General features: G+C 32.2%; 9 protein-coding genes across 9 annotated transcripts; 5 read left to right on the top strand and 4 right to left on the bottom strand.

Moving 5' to 3' along the window:
• Positions 1-659: 659 nt before the first annotated feature.
• Positions 660-1901, bottom strand: TVAGG3_0529670 (ATP binding; the record flags this gene model as incomplete). Its single annotated transcript, XM_001584007.1, has 1 exon — positions 684-1901. One exon carries the CDS (start codon positions 1899-1901, stop codon positions 684-686), a length of 1218 nt encoding a protein of 405 aa, XP_001584057.1.
• Positions 1902-2377: 476 nt separating this feature from the next.
• TVAGG3_0529660 (uncharacterized protein) lies at positions 2378-3717 on the top strand (the record flags this gene model as incomplete). The annotated part of the gene is made up of 1 exon (XM_001584006.1): positions 2378-3703. The coding sequence occupies one exon, from the start codon at positions 2378-2380 to the stop codon at positions 3701-3703; it is 1326 nt and encodes a 441-aa protein (XP_001584056.1).
• Positions 3718-4086: 369 nt separating this feature from the next.
• TVAGG3_0529650 (HRDC-like family) lies at positions 4087-4604 on the top strand (the record flags this gene model as incomplete). The annotated part of the gene is made up of 1 exon (XM_001584005.2): positions 4097-4456. One exon carries the CDS (start codon positions 4097-4099, stop codon positions 4454-4456), a length of 360 nt encoding a protein of 119 aa, XP_001584055.1.
• Positions 4605-4968: 364 nt separating this feature from the next.
• TVAGG3_0529640 (exportin 4,7-related family) lies at positions 4969-8162 on the bottom strand (the record flags this gene model as incomplete). The annotated part of the gene is made up of 1 exon (XM_001584004.1): positions 4990-8151. The coding sequence occupies one exon, from the start codon at positions 8149-8151 to the stop codon at positions 4990-4992; it is 3162 nt and encodes a 1053-aa protein (XP_001584054.1).
• Positions 8163-8452: 290 nt separating this feature from the next.
• On the bottom strand, positions 8453-9231 carry TVAGG3_0529630 (Clan S-, family S54, Rhomboid-like serine peptidase; the record flags this gene model as incomplete). Its single annotated transcript, XM_001584003.1, has 1 exon — positions 8460-9230. The coding sequence occupies one exon, from the start codon at positions 9228-9230 to the stop codon at positions 8460-8462; it is 771 nt and encodes a 256-aa protein (XP_001584053.1).
• A 43-nt stretch (positions 9232-9274) lies between these two features.
• Positions 9275-9705, top strand: TVAGG3_0529620 (uncharacterized protein; the record flags this gene model as incomplete). Its single annotated transcript, XM_001584002.1, has 1 exon — positions 9288-9614. The coding sequence occupies one exon, from the start codon at positions 9288-9290 to the stop codon at positions 9612-9614; it is 327 nt and encodes a 108-aa protein (XP_001584052.1).
• Positions 9706-10023: 318 nt separating this feature from the next.
• TVAGG3_0529610 (armadillo (ARM) repeat-containing protein family) lies at positions 10024-12451 on the top strand (the record flags this gene model as incomplete). Its single annotated transcript, XM_001584001.1, has 1 exon — positions 10026-12425. One exon carries the CDS (start codon positions 10026-10028, stop codon positions 12423-12425), a length of 2400 nt encoding a protein of 799 aa, XP_001584051.1.
• A 399-nt stretch (positions 12452-12850) lies between these two features.
• TVAGG3_0529600 (nuclear-transcribed mRNA catabolic process, deadenylation-dependent decay) lies at positions 12851-13644 on the top strand (the record flags this gene model as incomplete). The annotated part of the gene is made up of 1 exon (XM_001584000.1): positions 12851-13402. One exon carries the CDS (start codon positions 12851-12853, stop codon positions 13400-13402), a length of 552 nt encoding a protein of 183 aa, XP_001584050.1.
• Positions 13645-14178: 534 nt separating this feature from the next.
• TVAGG3_0529590 (negative regulation of non-canonical Wnt signaling pathway) lies at positions 14179-23209 on the bottom strand (the record flags this gene model as incomplete). Its single annotated transcript, XM_001583999.2, has 1 exon — positions 14246-23197. The coding sequence occupies one exon, from the start codon at positions 23195-23197 to the stop codon at positions 14246-14248; it is 8952 nt and encodes a 2983-aa protein (XP_001584049.1).
• Between the last annotated feature and the right edge of the window lie 536 nt (positions 23210-23745).

Genomic DNA, 23745 nt, shown 5'->3' with positions numbered 1-23745 from the left:
TTGATTATTTTGAATGTTTATGTATTTCATTAAATTTCAATAATTATATTTTTTTATCTGTTCCACTTCGAAATCAATTAATAAGAATATTTAAACACCTTAAGGGTTTATCGTGTTTTATTATCTAATTATGTATCAAATCAATGATAATTTTTATTAATTTATCAAAATTACGATTTAGTAAAACAATTATGGATGAATTTGATTTTATGCCTATTATTATATCTTTTTTATTTTTCAAAATTTTCCAAATTTTTCTTATTTTAGCCATTTTGATTGAAATTCTAACAGTTTTCCATTTTATTTTTTCTTTTTCAAAAAAATTTTGGAATTCATGCGTTTTAATAGTATACTCAACATGCAATGGTAAACTAAATAATATATACAAAATCCATAAAAATGACTTTTTGTCAAATAATTTTTGTTTCTATTTGTCATGCTTTGATAAACATACTATCTTATGACTCAATTTATGCAAATCTTATATTGTTTTCTATTTATTGATTCATTTGAGTAAAATCGTATCAAATTGATGAGATAAGCTTTATCAAAACATCTTAATCAGTTGAGAACTAAAATATGCAATTTCGGAAATTAGCATATATTCCATTAAATAGTTATAAAAAGTACTAAAAAAGTCAAATCATTAAAACACTCTATAAAAACTTTATTTTCAAATAAAACTAACATTCCTTTGGTTTTGCAACAGAAATTTTCTTTCCAGTTCTGAATCTCTTAAATGCTTCATTCTTAATTTCGTTCTTAATATCTTCCAAAGCCAATTTATCTCTTCCATCCATCATTGCAGCGATTGCAGCCTTCTGGCAGATACCATTGATATCAGAAGCGGTCATTCCTTCAGTCAGTCTTGCAATTTCATTTCTGTTTTCATCGACATCATTCTCGTGTTTAATTTTCTGACAAACAACACGAACAATGTCTTCTCTGTCTTCTAGAGATGGCAAGCTTACTTCAATGACTTCTTCGAACCTTCCTGGTTGTAGCAATGCAGGATCAACAGCTTCTATGGCGTTGGTTGCCGCCAAACAGAAAACAGTTCCATTTTTCGAAGACAAATCTAATTGGGCCAATAATTGGACAACCAATCGATTACTGTCTCCTCGACGCTCTGCCCTTCGTCCGAATAGGGCTTGTACTTCATCAATGAACACAATGGAAGGTGCGTTGGCTCTGGCAATCTCAAATGTCCGCGTCAAACGTTTCTCTGATTCACCAACTAAACAACGAAGTAAATCTGGAATTGCAATGGAAAAGAAGGAGCAGTGACAAGCATTAGCAGCTGCTTTGGCAAGTAATGTCTTACCTGTACCAGGTGGACCGTATAATATGGCTCCACTTGGAGGTTTAAGTCCCCAAGAAGAAATTTTCTTCGCATTGAGGACAGACCATGAAGCCATCATCATAACTGTATCTTTCGCTTTTTGGGCACCACCAATGTCATCAAATGTGACATGGGCAATGTTTTCTGACTGTAATTTCGTTGGAGGTTGTTCCATAATGAAAACATCACGGAAATAACGAGATGCGAATGGATGGATTTCATTTTTATCGCGTGTAGCGGCAATAACATTTGGTTTTCTTGAAAAGAATCGTTGAATTAAAACAAAATCAGGATCTTTCAACGGGAAAATAGTGTCAATATCATCTAAAAATATCAAATATCCGTTAGTTATAAACTTATCGAGAATAGACATTGTTTGTACATTAGGGTCAATGAATAATTGAGCAACTGTAAGATGAATGTATTGTCTTCCTGAAGATTCTAAAGCTTTAAGTATTGTAGTAGTTTTTCCACAAAGAGTAGGGCCTTCAACTAAAATTCTGACCTTTGGCTCTTTGAATAATCCTGTTAAATAAGTTAAAATCTCTGCTTGCGACATTCAAAGTGTCAAAATCTCATAATTCAAAAAGGAATATCAACAAATAAACCTAACAACTAATCATATATCATTATAACGAACATATATTTTTTGATATTAACCCTAAATATAATATTTGAACACATTTTCGATTCGATGAAAGAAAATCTTCTAAAAACTAGATAATGATCGACACATCGGACAAATACAATTTGATTATGATTATTTTATGTTTAGAGATAATGATGTAACAATATGAGACCTATAAAGATTGATATTAGGTATCATCTATGTAGATACTTAAAACGATAATACAGTTGAATACATATATGGACATATTTAATGTCTAATCAGAATTTCATGCTGGAAATCTTTTTGCAGCAGATAAAATTCTAACAATAATGAATAATTACATTATGTATAGTCCATTAATGCTAATTACAGAATTAGAATGTATATGCTTTTCAAAATTCTTCGTTTATAAAAAAAAATTATAAATGTCAGGATCTTCCTGGTGGCAACCATATATTAGTAGTCCTTCATCAGTTAATAAACTTACAAGACCTAAACTTGAAGAATTATACAATAGATCTCTTGATCACCTTCGCCAACTTTCTGAAAAAGAAAGTGAAATTTATTCAAGCATGAGAGATCTTTCTGCTAAATCATCACAATCAATGCATCAACTCTCGGCGTTAGGATCCCCTAGAGGAACACAAAAATCAACACTAATCGTTAGTTCTGATAAACGAGTTGCTCAGCTATGTAAAACAATTAATTCACTCAACGCAGATAGGGAACAACTACATGAAGAAATTAGAATCTTACAAGAAATGCTTATGAAACTTAACGCAAACATAAACAAAGATAAATTTACACCAGCTGACTTACTTTATTCATACACATTTGAAAATCCACAGATGAAAAAAATCTGCGAGTGCATTGTTGATTTGAACAATTCTACTCAAGATGAAACAGATCACGAAGATTACTTGTTTATCCTTGATCTATTCTCAGAAAATACACTTCAGCTCCTTCAACGACGCATTGACAAGACAAAGCCAGTTTACAACCAAAGAATTAATGACTATTTAGATGATATTGCTACTTTAGCTGCAGAAAAACAGCTCGCACAGAACAGAATACAGGATCTTAACAATAAAATCGATAGTATACCACCACCTGAGACGGTCAATTACGATGATATTGAATCTTTGATCCATCAAATTGACGATCTTGGTGATACAGCTGGCCGACTTGCTGCTGCTAGACGTAAAAATGATGATCTCATGGCACAGAAGCGTCTTATTGCAGAAGATGAGCCTCTTCTCAACATGATTCCAAATATTGCAGATAAAATCGATACAATTGATGTAAATGAGCTCAAGGATGAGAAAGCCAGAGAGAAAGATAGGAATACAGCATTACAACAACATAATGAAGATCTTATGAAGCGTTTCCAGGTACTTACAGAAAGAAATTCTCCAAAGAAAGCTCCAACATCAGCAAGAGGCAGAAAAGGAAGCAAAGTTAACAAATCCCCAACAGTTCCTGCTGATATGTGCACTCGTCTTGCTTCTTTGAACGTAAATCCAATTGATGTCCAAAGCGTATGGAATTGGTCACAATCTACAAGACTCGAAGACTTAATGAATGATATTAACTCTCTTACAGAGCATAAACAGCTTCTTACAAATAGAAGAGATTCTTTGCAGAGAAAGATTCAACAATTGAATGAACTTCTTGCAACTCTCGATCAACATATCGAAGAATATAATAAAGTCATTCAAGAATCAAAGAGAGCTGAAGAAGTTGCTGAATAATTGTAAAAAAAAAGATTAAAAAATATTTGTTTGTTGAAATTATACTAAAAATTTTTTTAAAATATGATTTTTAAACACGAAATTGCTCATTTACATATTGAAAAACCTTAACAATATCTTTCATATTGAAGAATTGCAATCAAAATTATGTTTTTGGAAACCAGTTACTAAACATATATACTTTACAATACATGTGTTATATCATTTTACAAAAGTTAAGACTTTATATGCATCTATTCATCAATATCAAATCCAAATTCATCAATAAAACTGAAAATAAAACCATATTTTTCAGTAAATTCGATACAATATAGTTTTTAATATTAATTTGATTCATCAGTTATAATTTGTTATGTAAACTTGGTTTCATTCTGTCACTTTTTAGACAGGAAAATGGCTACGCAGATCAAGTACGATGAAAAGTTCATTACTGAAAACGTCTGTCTCACAAATTTCGAAGTAGCTCAACGTCTGAAATCGTCAGCTTTCGAAGCAAACCAAAATGATGATCTTATTGGCCAATCATACGAATACGCTTTAGAATTTTCACATTTTCAAAATGCAGAAGACTTAGAATCAATCAAGTCATATTTATCTGATGTATTATCTCCATATGAAATTGTTACTCTCTGCAATTTGGTTCCACAAGACGCGGCAATGGCTAAACTTTGCTGTGCTTCACTCGAGAGAATCAGTGATGAAACTTTACAATCATATCTTACTTTCATCAGAGGCTTAGTCCGTTCAAATTAATTTGTTTAAAAATAATTTAAATTTAAATAATATTCAAGCTGTAAAAATATTGGAAAAGTTAATAGAAGCCCATGTTACTTACTTGTTTCATGAAAAATGCTAGTTTCATGGACAAAATATAAGAATAAAGGAAACTATATTTTATTTGGAAAAAACAAAGATAGTATTTCCCAAACCATATTTTTAAGCTTGAAAACATTTATGATTTTGAAAGAAATTTGAGATGATTTTTGAAATTAAACTCATTTTCATTGTTTGGGTCTCTATAACTAAAACTCTCACAGAAGGTTGAGATAACTTCACCAAAAGAAACTGAATTGAGAGAATTTCACTGAAAGAAACTGAATTTGAGATTATTATTGAAATTAAACTCATTTTCATGGTTTAAGTCTCTATTACTTACACTCTCACAGAAGGTTGATAGAACATCACCGAAAGGAACTTAATCGAGAGAATATCACTGAAATTATTTTTGAAATTAAAGATTTCCAAACAAAAAAATATAAAGTTTTATAAAAATAAATATATACGATTTATTGTTTGCGTTTTTCAAACAAATTCAAAATAGAAATTGGGAATCTTGACATTTCCGTCTTAAACTTGGGCAAAGCGTTCTTGAATGCCGGAGGAGCATCGAGAACATTATCAGATTGAACGACCAATTCTTGCAATCTTTCGAAGATTTGGGCCACTTGAGGTGCATTATCTCCAAATGCTTCAATTACAATTCTAAAGATTTCCTGGCATTGGTCAGGAGCGTATTTAATAATCAAGAAGAGTGGAGGAGCAGCTTCATCTGATGAAGATTTCGTTTGTTGCAAAATTGTGTCTAAAATCAACACAAAATGCTTAATCAGACATTCGAATAGCCATGCTGCATCGACTTTACCTGTTGCTCCGTTATTTTCAGGGTTATTAGTCAAAACGGCAACAATTAACTTGAAAATGGCTCTGCAGCACTCCTTCCAGATATTTGGAAGCTCCTTAGCTTTGAGAGCCCTCTTTAAGAACTTCAAGGCCGCTTGGAACAGTTCTGGTTCCGAAATAATAAAAACAGGGAAGATACTCGCTATACAAGTAATACTTGCTACAATAGCGTTAAGACATTTTTCATCTGTTAGTGGATCTTGATCCAAATTGTTCCCCAATACGCAAATTAACAAATCAAAGTAAATTCCGAGCATTCTCTCAGGATTTTCATCTTTGAAGTAGTTCATTACGCCAAAATTGACATAAGACTGGCTCAAAGATGCATGGATAACCCTGAAAGCGCTGAGTTTACGAGGAGAATTTTCAGGAGAGCAGTTTATGATGGTTTCGACGAATCGGAGTGTATGAGTGAAGATCCTTATGCCATCAGCGCTCCTCGTAGGTATGACAATCTTCATTCCTTTGTTGGATGCGATGTATAACCAAGATAATACAATGGCTTTGAAGATAACGTCAGCTTCTATGTCATCATCAGACATTGCAGCGTATTTTGCAAGGCATTCCAAGGCGTATTCGACGTAATTATTCATATATCTTTTTGCTACGTACAAAAACTCCGAAACTTGGATACCTTTGAGCAATCCTCTGATCTCACAGAATATTGTGAGTACTTCGTATCTGTCTTCGAACCCTGATTGGCTTATTATTTTAAATTTCTCATCAAAGTGGTCCAAAAACAGATTCAGAGCTTCTGTGGACTTGATATTACGTCCGTATATTGTATTTAGCATGGTTGTAAGCTTCTTGTAGGCCTTTGGTTCGTCAGCTTGGATAGAAATAAAAGTTTGCCTTGTAATGAGCTTAATAATGTTCTCATTTGTATTGGAAAGCTCATGCACGGCCTTTACGCATGATACATTTGTCATATCATCGATATATTGTAAGATTCTTTTGATTAAATCAGTTTGACCGTTGAAAATGATCAAATCATTGATGAAACGTGTAACAAAGTTATCAAAAGCGACTTTGCGACCATTAGGAAGTTGCATGGCCTCATAAATTTTTGAGATATTATCTCTATCTGTTGTAAACATGTCTCTCTTGAATGCGTTTGCGAAATTGACCAAAGCAATCTCCATAGTACTGATCTCCGGTCTGTAATTCTGAACTAGACCTTCCATTATGCCTGCAGTCGCTCCCATTATGTTAAATATGGACTGAGTAAGGGTTGCGAGGTTCGAAATTGTTTCGTTTGACATGGAACGGCTGTATCCGTATGGTCTGGCTGAGAATCTGCTCGAAATCATCAAAATAATTGAAGCAAGTCTTAATAAGCATTCTCTTACGGAATTTTCTTGGGAAATGAAGTTGATACACTCGTAGATCTTCTCATTCAAGAAGTTGATGCATGATTCTGTATCAATGGCCGCAACATTCCAAAGAAATTCGAAATTTGTCAAAAAGTCAGTTTTTGAGATATATTCGTTGGCCTCATTACTCGTAATGATTCCAGTAAGGAATGAATCAACGTAATTCTTGAAGATATCGATGAAAATTCCAGATAAATCTCCCATTTTCGGAGGATTTACGGAATAGACGGACGAGGCCCTTCCCCAGAAGTTCAAGAGATAACCACATATCTTGTTCATGTCATCTTCTTTGAAGGTTTGGTTCTGAAATTGGGCCAAAGTGTAATTTTGGACATTTGCGAAGAAAGGTTGGGCTAATTCTGTTGTACTCATGAAGTGCTGGATCGGGAGGACCAAACCAATCTTACAAATCAATCTGGATAAGGCAAGATTTACTGGAGGGATTATTTGCATTCCTGTTTCGAAAATCTCAATGATACTGCCTGCAATTGACTTAATGAAGTCCATGTGCTTGTCAATGGCCTTCCAAGTGGAATCAACCGCGGAACAGAATAATAACAAAGTATCGAGAGAATCTTTTGCCATATTCTCTAGTTCGATCTTTTCTGGGGAGTTATCGTTGTTGTTCATCTTTTCAATGGCTTTGGAGTTGCCGTAATTGAAAATCGCAAATAACTTTTGTGGGAACATCGGATCTTGGTAGAAATCAACCCAATCGTCAGGAACAGTGAATCTGTATTGAAGCATGTCTTCTTGGCGACAGTTGTAGAATAAACATTCATATAAAAGTTTTACACCGGGATGTGTGCAAAGATCGTCATCTGGCTGGTCGAGAAATGGAACAGCTGCTTGGAAGAAGGACGCAAGATATGTTTTTTGGAACTTTACTCTGAATTCGATGTATTTTTGATCTGTAAGTTGAAATTGCTCTGTTTTTATGTTGGATACTAATTCTCGAAGTGTATTTAATGCGATACGCTTTTGAATTCTGTTTCCTTGTGACAAAATTTGGTGAAGAAATTGAAGTTGTTCGGAACTTGACTGTTCAAGCAAAACTCGGTATGAAGTAGCAAGTACTAATGATAATTCTCTGTGAGAATTTTGCTCTTTCGCGGCATTTGTTGTTTCCCTTACTAAAAAGTTTGAAAGAATTTCGGTGTGCCTTTGAAGTTTTTCGACTGGAACAAGGCACCCTCGCTTGCTTAATAACACATTAATTGATTGAAGTGTTTTGAAATAAATATCATCTCTTTGTGAACCTTCTTCAAGGAATAAATCAAATAATTCTAAACAATTAGGGTTTTGGATGTATCGATTTAGTGCAAAGGTTGCTTCGTTGTCAGTAACATCCGCTAATAGCAAGGTTTTTAACTCAATATACGGATTTTCATCCATTTTTGATTTTAGTACGATTATTGTAAACTAGATTTGATATAATTTGAAAATCGTTGTTTCAAAATTTCGTTTTCCAAGAGAAGTTCATCTAAATTCTTAGATCATTTAATGTTTTGGTTGGATGTTGAATATAACTATGGTATAAAAATCCATTTTTATACATAAAAAATTTCATTTCAAAGACTTCAAAAACTGTTGCACAGCTGGAAAAATGAGTGAATTCAAGTTACATGTCTCATTAAGACATAGTTTTATATCAAATACAAACAATAATATAAAAATTAAAATTTCTATGTAGAATAAAGATTCTAGTTATTTGAATTTGCAAGCTCATCATCTTCTGAGTTAGAAAGAACTCCATTAGGGGATTTAATTTCGAAAGTTGCAATAATAGTTCCAGGAAGCTTGAATGGAGGAGACGGCTCTTCATTCTTCTTGAGAGCCATTGGATCTGTTGTTCCCCAAAGTCTGCGAAGGCCTTTTCCTACTATTAGCCAATAAGTGTAACCAACTGTAAGAGCGCAGATATGAGCGAATGTAGAAACGTTACTGAGCGCTATGTGGTAAGTTATAGATATTGCAATAGGTAGCCATCTTGTTGGAACGTGAATTAAACCGAGTAATGAAGAATATGGATTTGAAGACAGTTGTGATTCAATTACGTTTAATGCAAGCAAAATAGAAGTCATACCGATGACGGGTTTGTAGTATAAACCGAAACATCCTGCAACAGAGAATAAAATTATTATTCCAGAGTAAGTAAGACCAATAAGAACACTAAAAAGGAATACATGCATGAATAAGAAAGCCATTCCTGCTCGTTTTTCTATATGGGAGAAACGTTGCCAAATAAAAACGATATTTAAAAATAAATGCGGAAAAGATGAATGGACAAACGGAGATGTAAACAGCTTCCAGAAGTTTCTAATCTCGATTTCGTATGGAATTAGAGCATATTTCCAATATTCACGGTATTCAACTTTCATTTGCATTGAAACATATACTATGATGAGTGTTGTGATGATGCAAACTGTCGCAGGTTGTGGTTTGCTAATCGGATATTTCGTAATTTGCTCCATCACTTTTGAAAATGTGACAAGAAAAGTGACAATAAACAGAGCATCTCAAATTTGACAATGAATCACGCAGCGGAAAGACTCGCAAACGTTGCTCAGATCAGACGTTTACTTGCGGATCTCGAAAGACTTGGTCTTTGGAAATCTACAAATATCACAGATCAAGGAACAATTGATGGAACAAAAGATGAAATTATCAGAATCTTAAATCTCGTCGAAACTGAACTCGAAAGAGCTGGTCTTTGGGATAGAAGTATTGATACAGATGATAGCAGTACTGATGTTGATCAGAACCGCATGAGATCTCCTCCTGTTACAAACGAACAAATTCTACAGCATACACAAAAGGCACTCAAGTGCATTAGCCAGAAAAAAAATCAAAAGTAATTTTATTTATGTTAGTTTCGCTTTGAATTATTTTATATTTTTAGAAAGTCCTTATTCCAAAAATATCTGTTTTAAATAAACTCAAAATATTTTACTACTATACTATTTCTTAAAGATCCAATACAGTTTTTATTACTCTAATTCATTTTTTGAATTCATCAATTTATTCTTAACATAACAAAGTCTATTTCGAATAGAACTCAAACAAGTTCTATAAATGCTCGTATTTAAATTAGTTAACTTCACATTAAATATAATAATAAAGGATTTGAATTTAAAATATCAAGATTTTAGCGAGAATTTGTGAATAATTATATAGGTATACAAGCACTCAGTTAAAAAATTAAGTTATTTTGCAAATTTATTTCAAGATTTTAGAACAAGACATTATCAAAATTTGTCTGAATTTTGATGATCGACTTGAATCAGCTTGCGGAAGCTGTTTCAAATCTTAATACCCCAGATGATAAGGTTCAGAAGAGGATAACAAAGTATTTTGATGAATTTAATATCAACTGTCCTGTTGAATATGTTCAAGGATTGTTCACAGTCTTAACACATAAACCAGAATTACTAAATGGATGCTTAGCACTACTTATTTTCCCATACAGAAACTCTCTTAAGGCATATAAGCTTTACAAAACAGGTGATTCCATTAATAATTATTGCATCATTCCACCAGAGCAATTACAACAATATTTAACAACTCTACACGAAGTTTTAAGCGTAAATAATGAATCAGTTCGCAATTGCGCAGTTCAAATTATTGCAATTTCAATTACAATGCTATTATATCACGAAATAACACCAAATCCATTAGAACAAGTCTTACAAAGTGTCACAGCCGGCGAAAATTCCGAAGAAATTAAAGTTTGTTATTTAAATGTTTTATCTGATTTCTTTGGCATGCAATCACACGAAGCAGACTTAGTCAGACATACAGTTAGCATTTTACTTCCAATGATAGAGTCATCACCATCAGTTCCCATAGCAAATGCTTTAATTGGCGTTGTTTCTCAATTAACTCCTTATTTCCAAACAATTTTCACTATCGAACAGCCAGAATTTATTCGTCTCTTACAATCTCTCATTCAGTTTACTCAAATTGATGAACTTTTACAGCCATCTTTAGATTTTTGGTTAAGTCTCTGCCAGGAATGGTATCAGTGGCTTTCCATTGCATCAGAACTCATCGACTTCATTGTCCAATTGATCTCATCTGATGATGCTGAAGTTTCCTGGCGTGCAATTTCGATAATGGATGAAATTATCTTGGCAGAAGCAGAAACAGAAGGCGAAAGTTGTCTACAGATCGCATACAACAGGTTTGACAGCCTTCTTCAGCCATTACTCGCTATTTCTTTGTCAATTGACACTGAATTTGTTGAAACCAACGAAATATTCGATACAGCACTTGCATGTTTACTTAATTTGATCATGAACTCATCAGTAATCAGCGAGAAACTTCCTGCAATCTGGGAATTCGTTCAAAACGGAATTTCTTCATCAGAACCAGAAATCGAAGTTTCCTTGCGAATTATGAACGCAATTCTCGAGATGCAAGCAGACGAATCGATACTTCCTGAGTGCCTTGAAGCAGCTGTTAGTTTTGCAGGCAGCGAAAACCAACGCATTCAATACGCAGCATTGAATTTGTTGACATCAATTGTCAAATTAACTTCTGATGAAACTTTGACTTCACTTTTATCAGAAGACTTATTAAACTTGTGTTCATCTGAAACAACGGAGATTTCTCAAGCCGCCGGTGAACTTATTGAGTCCATTTGTTCATTGCCAAGTTTTGAGAATCACTCCGAATTGTTCCAAGAACTATATAATCTCAAAACCGTTGGTTCATTAAATTGTGCTTATACAATTTTGAACAAATTTGGGAGCAGCGAATGGTCATCACCTTATTTAGCAGATGCATCAGCTCTAGCTTCACTTGCCCTGGAAGAAAACAAAGAACAGCTCGCAGCAATTGCGTTAGTTATTGCTAAAGAGAGTTTGATAACAGGAATGCCTGATTCAAGACCATTTTCCATTCCTTTGTACAAAATTGCGAAAGAATGTTATGAAAAATTTGACATTCCCGAAGCAATTCAATGCATGGCTGCTTGTACATTTGCTGAAGGCACTTCCAAGCTATTGCCATCAACAATGAATGTAATACTTAATTATACAGATGAATTGGCTGAAAGAGTTCATCAATCTTTGGCTCTTTCTTCAATTACTTTTTATATATCGAAAATTCCTGTCAATCTCGAGAATTACGTTGGACAAATTGGTTCTAATTTATTGCGTATTCTTTCTTCTGTTCAAAGTGAACCTGAATCCAAACCAGAAGCTTTCGACGCAATAAACAATTTGTTCAAGTATCACCAGAACGAGATGATGCTTTTCTTTGATAGATTCGTCAACGTTGTCTTCACAGCAATTGAATCTGTTGACAAACTGTTGTATGAAGACAAAAACAGAAGAGAAATCGGAGAATCTCTCGCTGATTCAATGATTACTATCAATGAAATCAATCCAAGTGATGATACAATTGCTGCTTCTTTGGCAATTATACAGTTTAATATTGGTGTATTGGAGATGTCTCAGAGATTGGCTATTGATACTTTAAAGTTAATAGAATGCTTGATTAAAATAGCTCCAGAAAATATGAAAAATGTTGCTTCTGATGGAAAATTAATCGAATTCTTTAATGTTGTTGTGAATGAAGCTCCTGCAAAAGAGGTTCAAGAGTTAGCTATAAATCTAGCTAATACATTAGGTATACAAATAGATGTATCTAATAATGAACAATAGAGTTTATATATATTTATAGAATAAAGAACTTTTTTTTTATTAATTATGAAGTTGATTAACTTTTTCATCTTGATTATGCATAATAGGAAGAAGAAGCAGTATTTTTAGAATGTACAACTCTTATTTATAGCTTGAAACAAAGATATAAGAGGATATTGACAATTCATATCTTCGTAGCACAATATGAAGATAATTATACAACTTTTACTTATCATATATATAATTTCCTTCTTATTTATTCACATTTTCATGATAAGCATATATGATTTATTCCTTTTGAACGTACTCGAATCAATTCAAAGCAGATTACTAATTTTCTCAATGATCATAGATAAAAAAAACCGGAATTCAATGACTTATTATTTCAATCATATTATGCTTATATATGAGAAGTAAGAAAGAATTCGAAATAAAAAAGTGACAAAATGAGTATTCGATCTCAATCTGTTGGAAATAAACCAAGCCAAAAATCCCAAACAGCATCTAGCCAAAAATTCCTTCCAATTGAGTTGCAACAACCAGATCAATTGCTTCAAACTGAAATTCCTGTTCACGAATTTTCAAATGCACTTTTTGCTTCACTTGACACACTTCCAGACGTACCACAAGTATTTTGCAATTATGAACCTCAAACTTCTGTTCAAACACTTCCAGAATATCCTCAAGAACCAAATCAAAAAATTCTCCAACCAGAATTTTTCAGACGCTTCGATCTCTCAACATTACTCTACATCTTCTTCTATTTCCCTGGCACATCACAGCAGCTTTTTGCTGCCAAAGAATTAAAGGCAAGAGGCTGGAGGTATCATGCTAAATTCCAAACATGGTTCAAGAGGGTTTCTCAGCCTAAAACAGTTACTAAGGAATATGAAATCGCAGATTATGACTACTTCGATCACAGCTCAGCAGAAAATTGGTATATTCGTAGAAGAACTAATTTCCAATTCGATTTCAATTGTTTAGCAATTGATATTTAATACTCCTATACAAAATAATCCAGATTTCATTGATTCTGCAAATAGATTTAATAATATCTAAATAACAATGAATATTGATATCTGGACCGTTCTTCTTGACTTTTGTATTATTAATGTAAGCTTTACTTCATATTTAGTTACTCGTTTGTTGATATAAAATGTTATCTAACTTTCATTTTTTTTGTTTATATTTTCAGATATACTTTCCTTATAAAATGTTATCTATCGACTCAGGAACCTAAAAAAATAACAAGAATTACTATTGCTGTTTTCGAATGAATTTTTTTTTTTTGAAATTTCAATATAGTTTTCACATAGTTCATGACATAATAGATCTCTTTTTGTACAGTGTCTCACAGGACTTGAAATATTGAATTAATTATAAATATTTATGGAAAAAATCTGTGTTAAATCACATCATTATACAAGGGTTGTTGGGCTCAAACCTCGCAAAAGTTCCGGGATGCAATAATCCTAAATCTGATTCTCTTGTTCTTGAGTAATATTGCATCATTGAGAAATATTTGATTTCAATTTTCTACAGATCACAAACAAACAATAATATAGCACAAATCAACAACTGAAATTAAAATTTAGACATTAATGAGATTCAATAAATCCACTTTCCTACGTAAATAAAGTTTTGCTGCCTCAATTTTGAGTGAATCACTATCACGACTTTGAAAAAGGGACTTTACGAAGGAAAAGTGGTTTAATTTTATTGACTTCTAAAGAGTTAGTCATTGGTATTAAAATTTCATGAAATTAAAAGTAAATTTAAATCAAATAATAATGTTTTTATTTCAATAAAAATAAAATAAAAAGAAAGCTTTGTTAATGTAATTATTCAAGAATGTGTTTCAAAATCTTGTCATCATTGATGAATTTCTTATCAAATCTAAATGTGATATTAGAAAGTTTTTGATTGGACATGTACTTTTTGTGGGCTTTCATCACCTTGTATAAGAAGTCAAGTCTTGCATTTTTCGGCTCTACATCATTTTCTACGTCCTTAATTTCATCAAGAATGGATTCGCAACATCCTTCGAAATTCTTCTTAATTTCTTTATTTGACATGCAAAGAACTTTGTCTCTTCCTATGAATATATTCGTATGTAACGAAGAATCAGATTTAGTTTTGAAGAAATTCTTTTTAGATAGGTAATTATAAATTGATTCATTATCTTGTGAGAGATTTCTGAATTCATCATCCCAGTAGTTGTTTTGAAGCTCTTCATCAATTTCGAATATCCGCTCAATTGAAGGATAGTCTTTGCAATCTTTAAGAGATGTGCAACACATCAAAGAAACGAAAATTGCAGACATGTCTGGCTGATACTTATCCTTCAAGGAATAGAGAAACTGCATCAGCTTGTAATCAGTTGTATCATTAGGAATTGTGATGACTTCCGAAAGTATATCCAAAAACGGTTTAGAATTGACTGTATTAAAATCATTTGCTTTTTCAATGATTTCGCTTACAATATTCAGATCTTCTTCTTTATTTATTTCGTCAAGGTTTCTTAAATTAATGGCATTGTATTCTTTATTTGTACGGAATACACCATAAATACAACTGAACGGATTTTCTAGGTAATTTTCATTGTTATCAATATTTACTTCGAAATTCAACAAACTTTTAACATTTGGATACTCGTTGGACAATTTAATGTAATTGTAGAAAATGTCAATTGCATTTTGACGGATCTTTTCATTTTGTTTACCTTTGATCAATAAAAAATACTTCCCATCAGGCCTCATGATTTCATGAAGAAGCATCCTAATGATGCTCAAATTTGTTTCATCTTCAAATTTCACAACGATTTGGCTGTAGAGTGAGTTAAGATCTAAATTATCTGTGACTTTGATTTCGAGCCATTTATTATTCCAATATTTCAAATCGGATTGACATTCAGGATCAACCTCCATCTTTTTGAACTTTTCATTAAAACTTTCAATATCTTCTTTTTCCATTTGATTGAACCTTGATAATTCAAAGAACATTACATCCTTTAGAGGCTTATAAAAAACTTTCATGAAATCTATCGCAGTTCCTGAAGCATCCAAATACAAATTGTAGTCCAAAGATTTAATGGAATAAATCGGACAAAATGGTAATGATTGCAAAGAAAACTCACAGTTGTAGACAATGATGTAATAGTTGGTATTCGGGCATTCGTGAACTTTGTGAATCTGATACAAAAGTGCAATTAAACTCTCAGTATTGATACGAGTCAAATTGATAATAATTTGATAATCGTCTTTGATATTCTCTTGATAATCGTATTTGATATTCTGGATGAATGATACAGAATCTTTGATAACATCTTGTGAGTAAATTTTAATATTTTCATCACAAAGCATTTCTTTGAAATCATCCAATTGCATCAACCTTGATTCTGTTTTAATGATGTATTTGTGCTTTGAATGCTGTTTGTGATTTTCTTTGTTTGTACAATACAAATCATAAAAACTCTTGAAATTTTCATTAACAGAAAATTCTGTTTTTGGCGAATCTTTATAAAAGTATTCTTGGATTTTATTAATTGGGAAATCATAAATGTTGAATCTATCAAGAATTGGACCTTTCACGTAACTTCTTTGTGGAAGGAACAACAAAATCTTGAATCTTTCTTTAGCAGAAAATTTGATGCCAAAGATGTCGTTTGTTATAGTAAGATGACCGTATTGTTCTTCACCTTCATCTTCAAAAGTGCAAGTGTATTCTGTATCATTTGAATTCGTTAAATCCAATGTTGTGTCCATTGACTTAGGATAACCAATGATGATAAGTAGCTTGGATTTTTTATTTTTTTCATCAATCTTGAAGAATTCCAGCATCTGATTGAAAATGTCTTTTTCAGAAATAGTGAAATCAGATTCTGAAACTACTGAACGTTGGATACCAGCAAGATCATTTAAATGATCAAAAAGAGCAAGACAAAATGCGTATCCTTCAGAAACAACGCAAATTCCTTTTCTGAATTTTGTCTGATTGTCTTTGATCTCTTCCATCAAATTTTCGATTCTTTGTTCGGGTATCTGTTGGTTATCATTTTCTTGATTATTATCTATATGATAATAAGCAATGAAAGTTTGTTTAACTAGATCATTTTTGATTTCTTTCAGCAACTCCGGATAGTCTGATTTTCTGGCCTTTTTGAACTTTTGATACATTCTATAGATTTCAAAGTATTGGGAGAAAATGTGTCTCATTGAAAGCTCATCTGTCTTTTGGATTTGATCAAGTAAGTCGTTGTAAATAGCAGTTTCTTCTTCTTCTAGTTTGTCGAACTCGTGATACCATTCATCGAAATTTTCGATATATGGATTGCCCTCCTTTTTATCTTGTTTTGCTTTGAATGCAATAGCTCTCTGGAAATCTTCTCTTTCGTATTTATCAGTGAAGAAGATAATTGCTCTGTTCATGTTTGAGAAATCCAATCTGTAGTTTGAGAAAGCGACAACAGGAATCTTAACTCTTTGGTCAAGAATCTGAACACCTTTGACTAAAATCTCATGGAAAATCTTTGTTGGATTGAATTCCGAATTCACCAACAAACCGATTTCTTCGATGAAATTAATGAAGTAATACTTATCCATCAAATGGAGAAGTTTTTGTCTGGCGCATTCTTCGAATAAGATCTTCAAACCATCACTTGTGCATGTTCTATTTGAGTGGAAGACAGCGTACTTGATTGGAGGAAGTTTGTTGCCTATGTAGTTCATCAGTGCTTTGCAGGAGAATGATTTGGATGTGCCTGGCTGGCCAAGCAAGAAAGTGGAGAATCCTGTCCTCGCGCAAACAATTATCGCGTAAAAGTGTTCGGCCAAAGCATCGAATAACAAGATATGCTGGTTGTAATCGAAGATATCTTTTGATACTCTATAAGACATCTTTTTGAACAGTTCCAAAACATCATTGGATTTTTGGATATCCGTTGGTAAATTGCTTTTTGTAGAATTTATTTTCTGGAAAATATATTCGAGGAAATCGGATCTCGGATTAATTCCTTCTTTCTTGAATTTACCAGCTAATTCCTGAGTATAAAGCGCTTTAAGTCTCTTGTGATCTTGGAAGATTTTATCATTTTTGAACTTGAATTTCTTCGGGAGACGGCCAACGAATCTGAAGAAAATTGCGATGAAAAATGCTTTATACAAATTATTTTTCTCAAAACTATCGGAATCATTTTTCTCAAAACTATCGGAATCATTTTTCTCAAAACTATCGGAATCATTTTTCTCAAAACTATCGAAATCATTTTTAAGAATGTCTTTGAATAAACTGCAGACAAAATCAACTTCTCTGTAAGAAGCAGCAGCTCTGTCATTGTAATAGCATCTAATAAATCGAATACTTTCTACCAAAGTAGTTTGAGCGAAATTAAAGAATGCATCAATGAGGTTTTTTTCTTTAAGTTTTCCTTCGATTTTTAGTACGCAATTCATGAAATATTTGAGTTTTCCTTTTATGGTTATTTCTTCATCTTCGAACATGAAATCGTCTTTTTCATCACTAATTGAATATGGATTGCAGTCGATTTCATACTCTGATATCAAGTTGGTTTGTTCATTCACGAAATACTTCATTTGAATATGCGATTCCTTGATATAATTCTTTGTCAAAATGTAATCATGAGGCTTAATGACTTTTCCTTGTGCAAGATCTTGTGCGACATTGTTTGAAGCCATTTCATCTGTTATATCATTTGTTTTGGCCACTTTGTTGATCATGCAGCCACTTGATAACGAGAAGAATGCATTAGTTGGAAGCTTCGAAATTTGGCTAATTTCGTAGAAAATTTGTGGACAAATGAAAGAAGTGTTTGCTTCATCGAAAATAACGTGGATATGTTGTTCTCCACTTATTAATTGATAATCTGTACCTGGAAGGATGTATTGTTTCTTTGCATTGATGTAATCTTCAATTGTTGTTTCAGCATTTACATCAATGAAAATGAAAACATAATTATCATGTTTGAAGATTCTAAAAGCTTCTTTGAGGAATTCCAGAGCCATTGTCTTTCCGCAACCTGTTTCTCCAGTCAGACAATAAGGAATCTGTGCAGCAATACGAGAAAGCAAAATGACAAATCTGATAAATGATGTCTGTGTCACAGAAATTGTTCCAAACAAATCTGAAACATTAATAAATGTTCCTCTTGGTTCCCCCTTATATTCCTTTTCTCTCCTCATCATCAATGTCTGATAATTCGATTTTGATACTACATCACAAAGGTCTTTGAAATTTTCAACTGCTTTGCATAATTCTTCAATATACTTGCATTCGGTTGTGCATTCGAATTGTTTCAAAAATTCATTGCATTCAGCAATAAATACACTTGTTTTTACTTCTTCATTCGTCGTGAATTGTTTTGAAACCAATTCGTAAGCTTTTGGCCAATAATCAAGAACATTCCAGGATACGTTTGTCCTGAAGAACTTATAAATATCAACTGGCACTTTAAAATCATAACTAAATTTCTCAGAAATCTTCTTTTGAATAATATAATCTTCAATATAATTCGGAGAAAACATGAAATAAGGCATCATGTAAATAGTTTTCTTGTTCTTAAATGCATGCTGTGTGCAAACAATGAATGCAGATTCAAGGAAGAACAATTGCATTGGAACAGGTATTTCATCCGATTTCTCAGTTGATTTTTCGGATTTTGTAGATGGATTTTTGATATCAAACCATTTATAGTATTTCTCGAAATAAGTGCTGAGAGATCTCAATGTGCAAAGTGAAAAGCTTTTGATTTGATTTTCGAAAAAGATGTTGTACAATTTAACCAACAAATCATAGTATTTGAGGTTTTCTCCATTGAATTGCTTTGCAATAATGTTATCCAAAACATTTTGAAGAGTTTTTCCAATGTATTCTTCTTGGCTAATAACTGCTGCAACACCAAATTCTTTCCCATCTACTTTGACTTTTCCATCTGCTTCAAATGTGATTTTTTCGTTCCTCATGTTTAATCTGTTATCAACAAATATTGTTTCATTTGTGAAATAGTCTGGTTTCAAGACATGAACGTTCTCTGGCTTGACAGGGAATGGGAAATCATCAAGGCTGTTTAGAATACCGATCGAAGGGAATTCGATGTATAAATTGCGGTCTTCATTCAAATTGTTTTCAACAAAGTTTTCTGTAACTCTGAAGAAAGCGAATTGATAGAGTTGGTGGAAGAACTTTGTGTTTTCTGAAGCAATCTCAGGATCAATATACAAATAGACGTCTTTGTCTAAATAAGTCAACTTGGGAATTTGTGGATCTTTTGGTGAAACATAAAAAGTGACAAAATTATGGTCTTTCATCAATTTTTTCACGGAATCTGCACCAGGAACTAAATTGAAGACTAGATGGACTTTATCTCTCAATTTGTCATAAGAATCCATATAATCTATATTTCTCTTAGATTTTATTGTGTTTAAATTGTCTTCTATCTTAATCAAATCGGCTTCATTAAGATATTCGCTTTTATTTTCTCCTGATGCAGTGAAAATGATGATTCTTGTTTTATATGATTGTTCTGCTGCTATTATCGTATTCAATTCCGATCTTTGATTTTCGGAAAGGAATTCGGATCCAACAATAATGATGTAGTTTATGAACCAAAAATCGCCTTGGAAATCTAAAGATTTAACTCTTGTTTTGATATCTGTTTGTTTTGTACAGAAAATGAGGTTCGATAAATTGATTGGAGAACATTTTTGTGAGTAATGGCGAGTGACAGAAGTAAACTTGTAGAGATGCCAAAAGATCTTTGAATACTTATCAAGTTTAAATGTGAAAACCGATTTGCTCTTAAAACCGTTCAAAATTACATACTGTTCTACCCAATTTCGAGATTTCAACGCATCGTTAATATTTTCAAAAATATTTTTTTCCTCATTAACTTCGAAATTAGAAAATGCTCTTTTCATTATTTCAGCAAAACTTGATGGATTCTTGAATAAATCACGCTGTTCTGGTGATAATATTACATCAAGCGATTCACCAAAATGTTTAGTTTTAGTGTTCTTGAAATAATTGATTTGTTCTTCTGTAAAGAATTTTTCCAAATTATTTGATGGTTCTGTTTTTTCGAGTGTCGCTTTTTGATTTTTTGTCAAAAGGTTCTCCAAAATAATTAGTTGTTTCTTTGTACTAAAAAGATATTTCTTATGTTCTTCAGGAATCAAATCAGTTATTGTACCATGGAGTTGATCTTTTCCTTTGAGATGATCAATCTTTTCCTGTGTGAAGAAGGAAATTAATGGTTGAGAAATTTCTTTTACACCAAGAAGAATTTCTTTTTGTTCTTTTGAAAACAAAACATTAATGTGTTGTAGAGATGTTGATTTAGTTTGCAAAATATTCTTTTGTCCTTCTTCCAAAGGAGGTAATTGATCGATTTTAGTAATTTTGGCGTCAGAGAGATCTATCAATGAATTTGATTTGAAGAAATTAAGCTGTTCTTCAGTGAGAAAGATTTCTTTTGAATTATTCAAAATAATGATTTGGTCGTCAGAAAATTTGAATTCCGAAACTCCATCAAAATTGTTGTAAATTTCAGGGGATTTAATACGAACCAACTTATCAATACTTATTCCTTGAGAAATAAGTTGTTTATCTGTGATGAAATGTTGCATTTTTTCAGTCGGTTGTGTTTGGCATCTATTGAACAATTCTTTTGCCAATTTATCACGAACATCGTTGTTAAAAACATCTTTGATTTTGTTTTGAATTTGTTCTTTTGTCATCTTGTTGATATTTGTTTCCTTATTAAAGAGGTTTCTGATAAATTCCGAGTCAAATGATTGGAATAATTTCTGGAAAACAGATGATTCAAGATTTGTAGGGGAACTAGTGCTTTTTGAATTATTCAAATCTTCTGCCAAATGATTCAAAGTCTTTTCATCAAGTCTTGCATCAATTCTCTTTCTGATTTCTTCTTGTGACAATTTGATTCTTGTATTTGTTTTATTAAATAACTCATAATCAATGAAATTGTGGAATTGATCTTCGCTTGTGAAAATTTCCGAACAATTTTTCAAGTTATTTAATTGTTCTTCAGTTAAAGAAATCGGGCTTAAATCTTTGAGAGTAAGGATTTGTTGGTCTGTCAAATTTGTGATGAAAGGATTCTTAACGTAAATTGTGTTTTTATCCAATGTTTTGCTTGGTTTCAAAATATCCAATTGTTTTTGATTGAAGAAAATAACTGTTGGATTTTTGAAGTCTTGCATTTGTTCTTTAGTAAATGTTATTTTATACGTGTAACAAATGTGATTAAGTTGATCATCAGTGAAGAAATTCAATACACAATCAATTTGTTTCAATTTATCATTGATTTTATTAAGTTGTTCCTGAGAGAAAAACACTAAATCTTCTTGATTTCCTTTTCTGAACTGATCCATTTGTTCGTAAGTGAAATAAATTTTTTCTCCTTTTTTAAATGCCTCTATTTGTGAAGCAGTGAAGAATTTTCTGATGTAGTTTTGTTCTTTGACGCAGTTCTCCAAAAATTGCTTTGTTTCTTCTGACAAAAAATCACCTAATTCTTTGTAATCGGAAAGTAATTTTGCAAAAAATGATTCCATTAAGTGCTTTCCTAATATTTCTGGTTTCGTCTTGTATGAGCTCAATTGTTCGATATCTTCGTAGGAAATGTAACTCTTGAGTGGACCTGGATATCTGCCATTTTCGATTTTTTCAAGACATCCTCCAAAAATTTCTCCATAATTTTTCTCTTTTTCTGGAGAAATTATTTTAATTTTTTGTTTATTTGTGAGATGTTCACCCACTTCTCCAACGAATAGTGCTGGTTTCTTTATGTATTTATCGCGATCAGCAGCAAGTAATTGATTAGTTGTTAATTCTTGATTTGCCTGATCAACACCAAAAAAGAAATCTTTTACTGAATCAAAGAATTCTTCTGGATGCTTGATGCATTCTATTTGGTATTTCCTGAAGAAATCATGAAGAGTGTTCAGATATTCATCTGGATTTTTTAAGAATTCAAGTTGATCGGGTGTAAATATTGTATTTATGGCATCATACTTATCTTTGTGTAGTTTGAGCTGCTCTAAGTTATCTTTTGTAAAGAATGCACTGATCAAATCAAATACTGCTTGTTTTTCGATAGTCATGTCTTTAATAGAATGATTGTTAATGTAAACATTTAGTTTATTATTGATATTTTTAATGTCCTTAAACGCTCTTTGATCAAAATTGTATTCATATGATCCTAAATTTTGATCGTAGTTAAGAATTGTCATGATTTTGATTAGATTTTCATAAAACTCGTTGTAAAGCGCTCCAACACTTGACTGAGCTTCCTTTCCTGAAGTTCTCTTATCTGAAGATTCTGTTGTAGGAAGTGAGCTTAAAAACTTTTCGAAGAACTCTTTGTTGATAGAGATCCCAAAGTCCTGTCTGTTTTCATGGTATTGGCCTGTAATACTGAATCCATTATGAGTTACTGTAATTTTGCCGTTAGCACGTTCCAAATGTTGCTTGAATGCATCTGTATTGTTGATCTCTTCATTTGGATTGCACTTTTTGACTTTTTTAGTCAGATTTGCGATAAATTCGCTTATCTTGTCCTCCTCAAATGGTAAATCAAGTTCAATTGACTTATTTAAGAACTTTAGCGCCTTGCCTTCAAGTTTTTTGATGTTTTTGTCAAACTCGTCTTTATACTTATTTTTCTCAATTGCCTCACATAAATCTTTTTTGAAATCTTTTGCTCCGTCGTAAACATGGTAACCATCAGGCTCAATAATTAGCCTTAACATGGTCATGATAATATTAAGGGAAACTTAAAAAAAAAATATAAAAATTTTCCAGACTTTTTTAAACAACCCGAAAAAAAGGAAAGAAATGGTGTTGTCATTAAATAGTAAATAGGAATTATAAATTTAACATGTCAGAAATCTCAAACGTGAATCAATGAAATAAAAAAACCAGCACAAATATACAAATATTGACTGTGGATTGTGCACTTGGTATGTATTTGAGAATTTATATGTTTTTAGCCACAAAATTTCACATTAAGACTACATATTAGTGATTCTACTTTTTTTTATCAATCTCTCAGTTTGTAGTAATTTTTGAGCAAATACACTTACAAATGAGATGAGTTTTATTAGAAAATTCCCATAGTACTTATGCTCATCAGGAGCAACATTGAAAAGTGATCTTAAACACCAGAATTGAAGGTCGCCACATAATAGCATAAGCGACCTAGACAATTTTCTCATTAAATTAAACTTCGTTTATATCTCAATTCACACAATTTTTGAGATTCAGATTTATATTATCTGAAAACATGCTCTATAAATCTTCATCT

This window comes from Trichomonas vaginalis, chromosome II (genome assembly GCF_026262505.1).
Source record: "Trichomonas vaginalis G3 chromosome II, whole genome shotgun sequence".
NCBI classification, from domain to species: domain Eukaryota; phylum Parabasalia; order Trichomonadida; family Trichomonadidae; genus Trichomonas; species Trichomonas vaginalis.
Note: the sequence above shows the minus strand (reverse complement) of the source record. Positions and strands in the feature narration are given on the sequence as shown.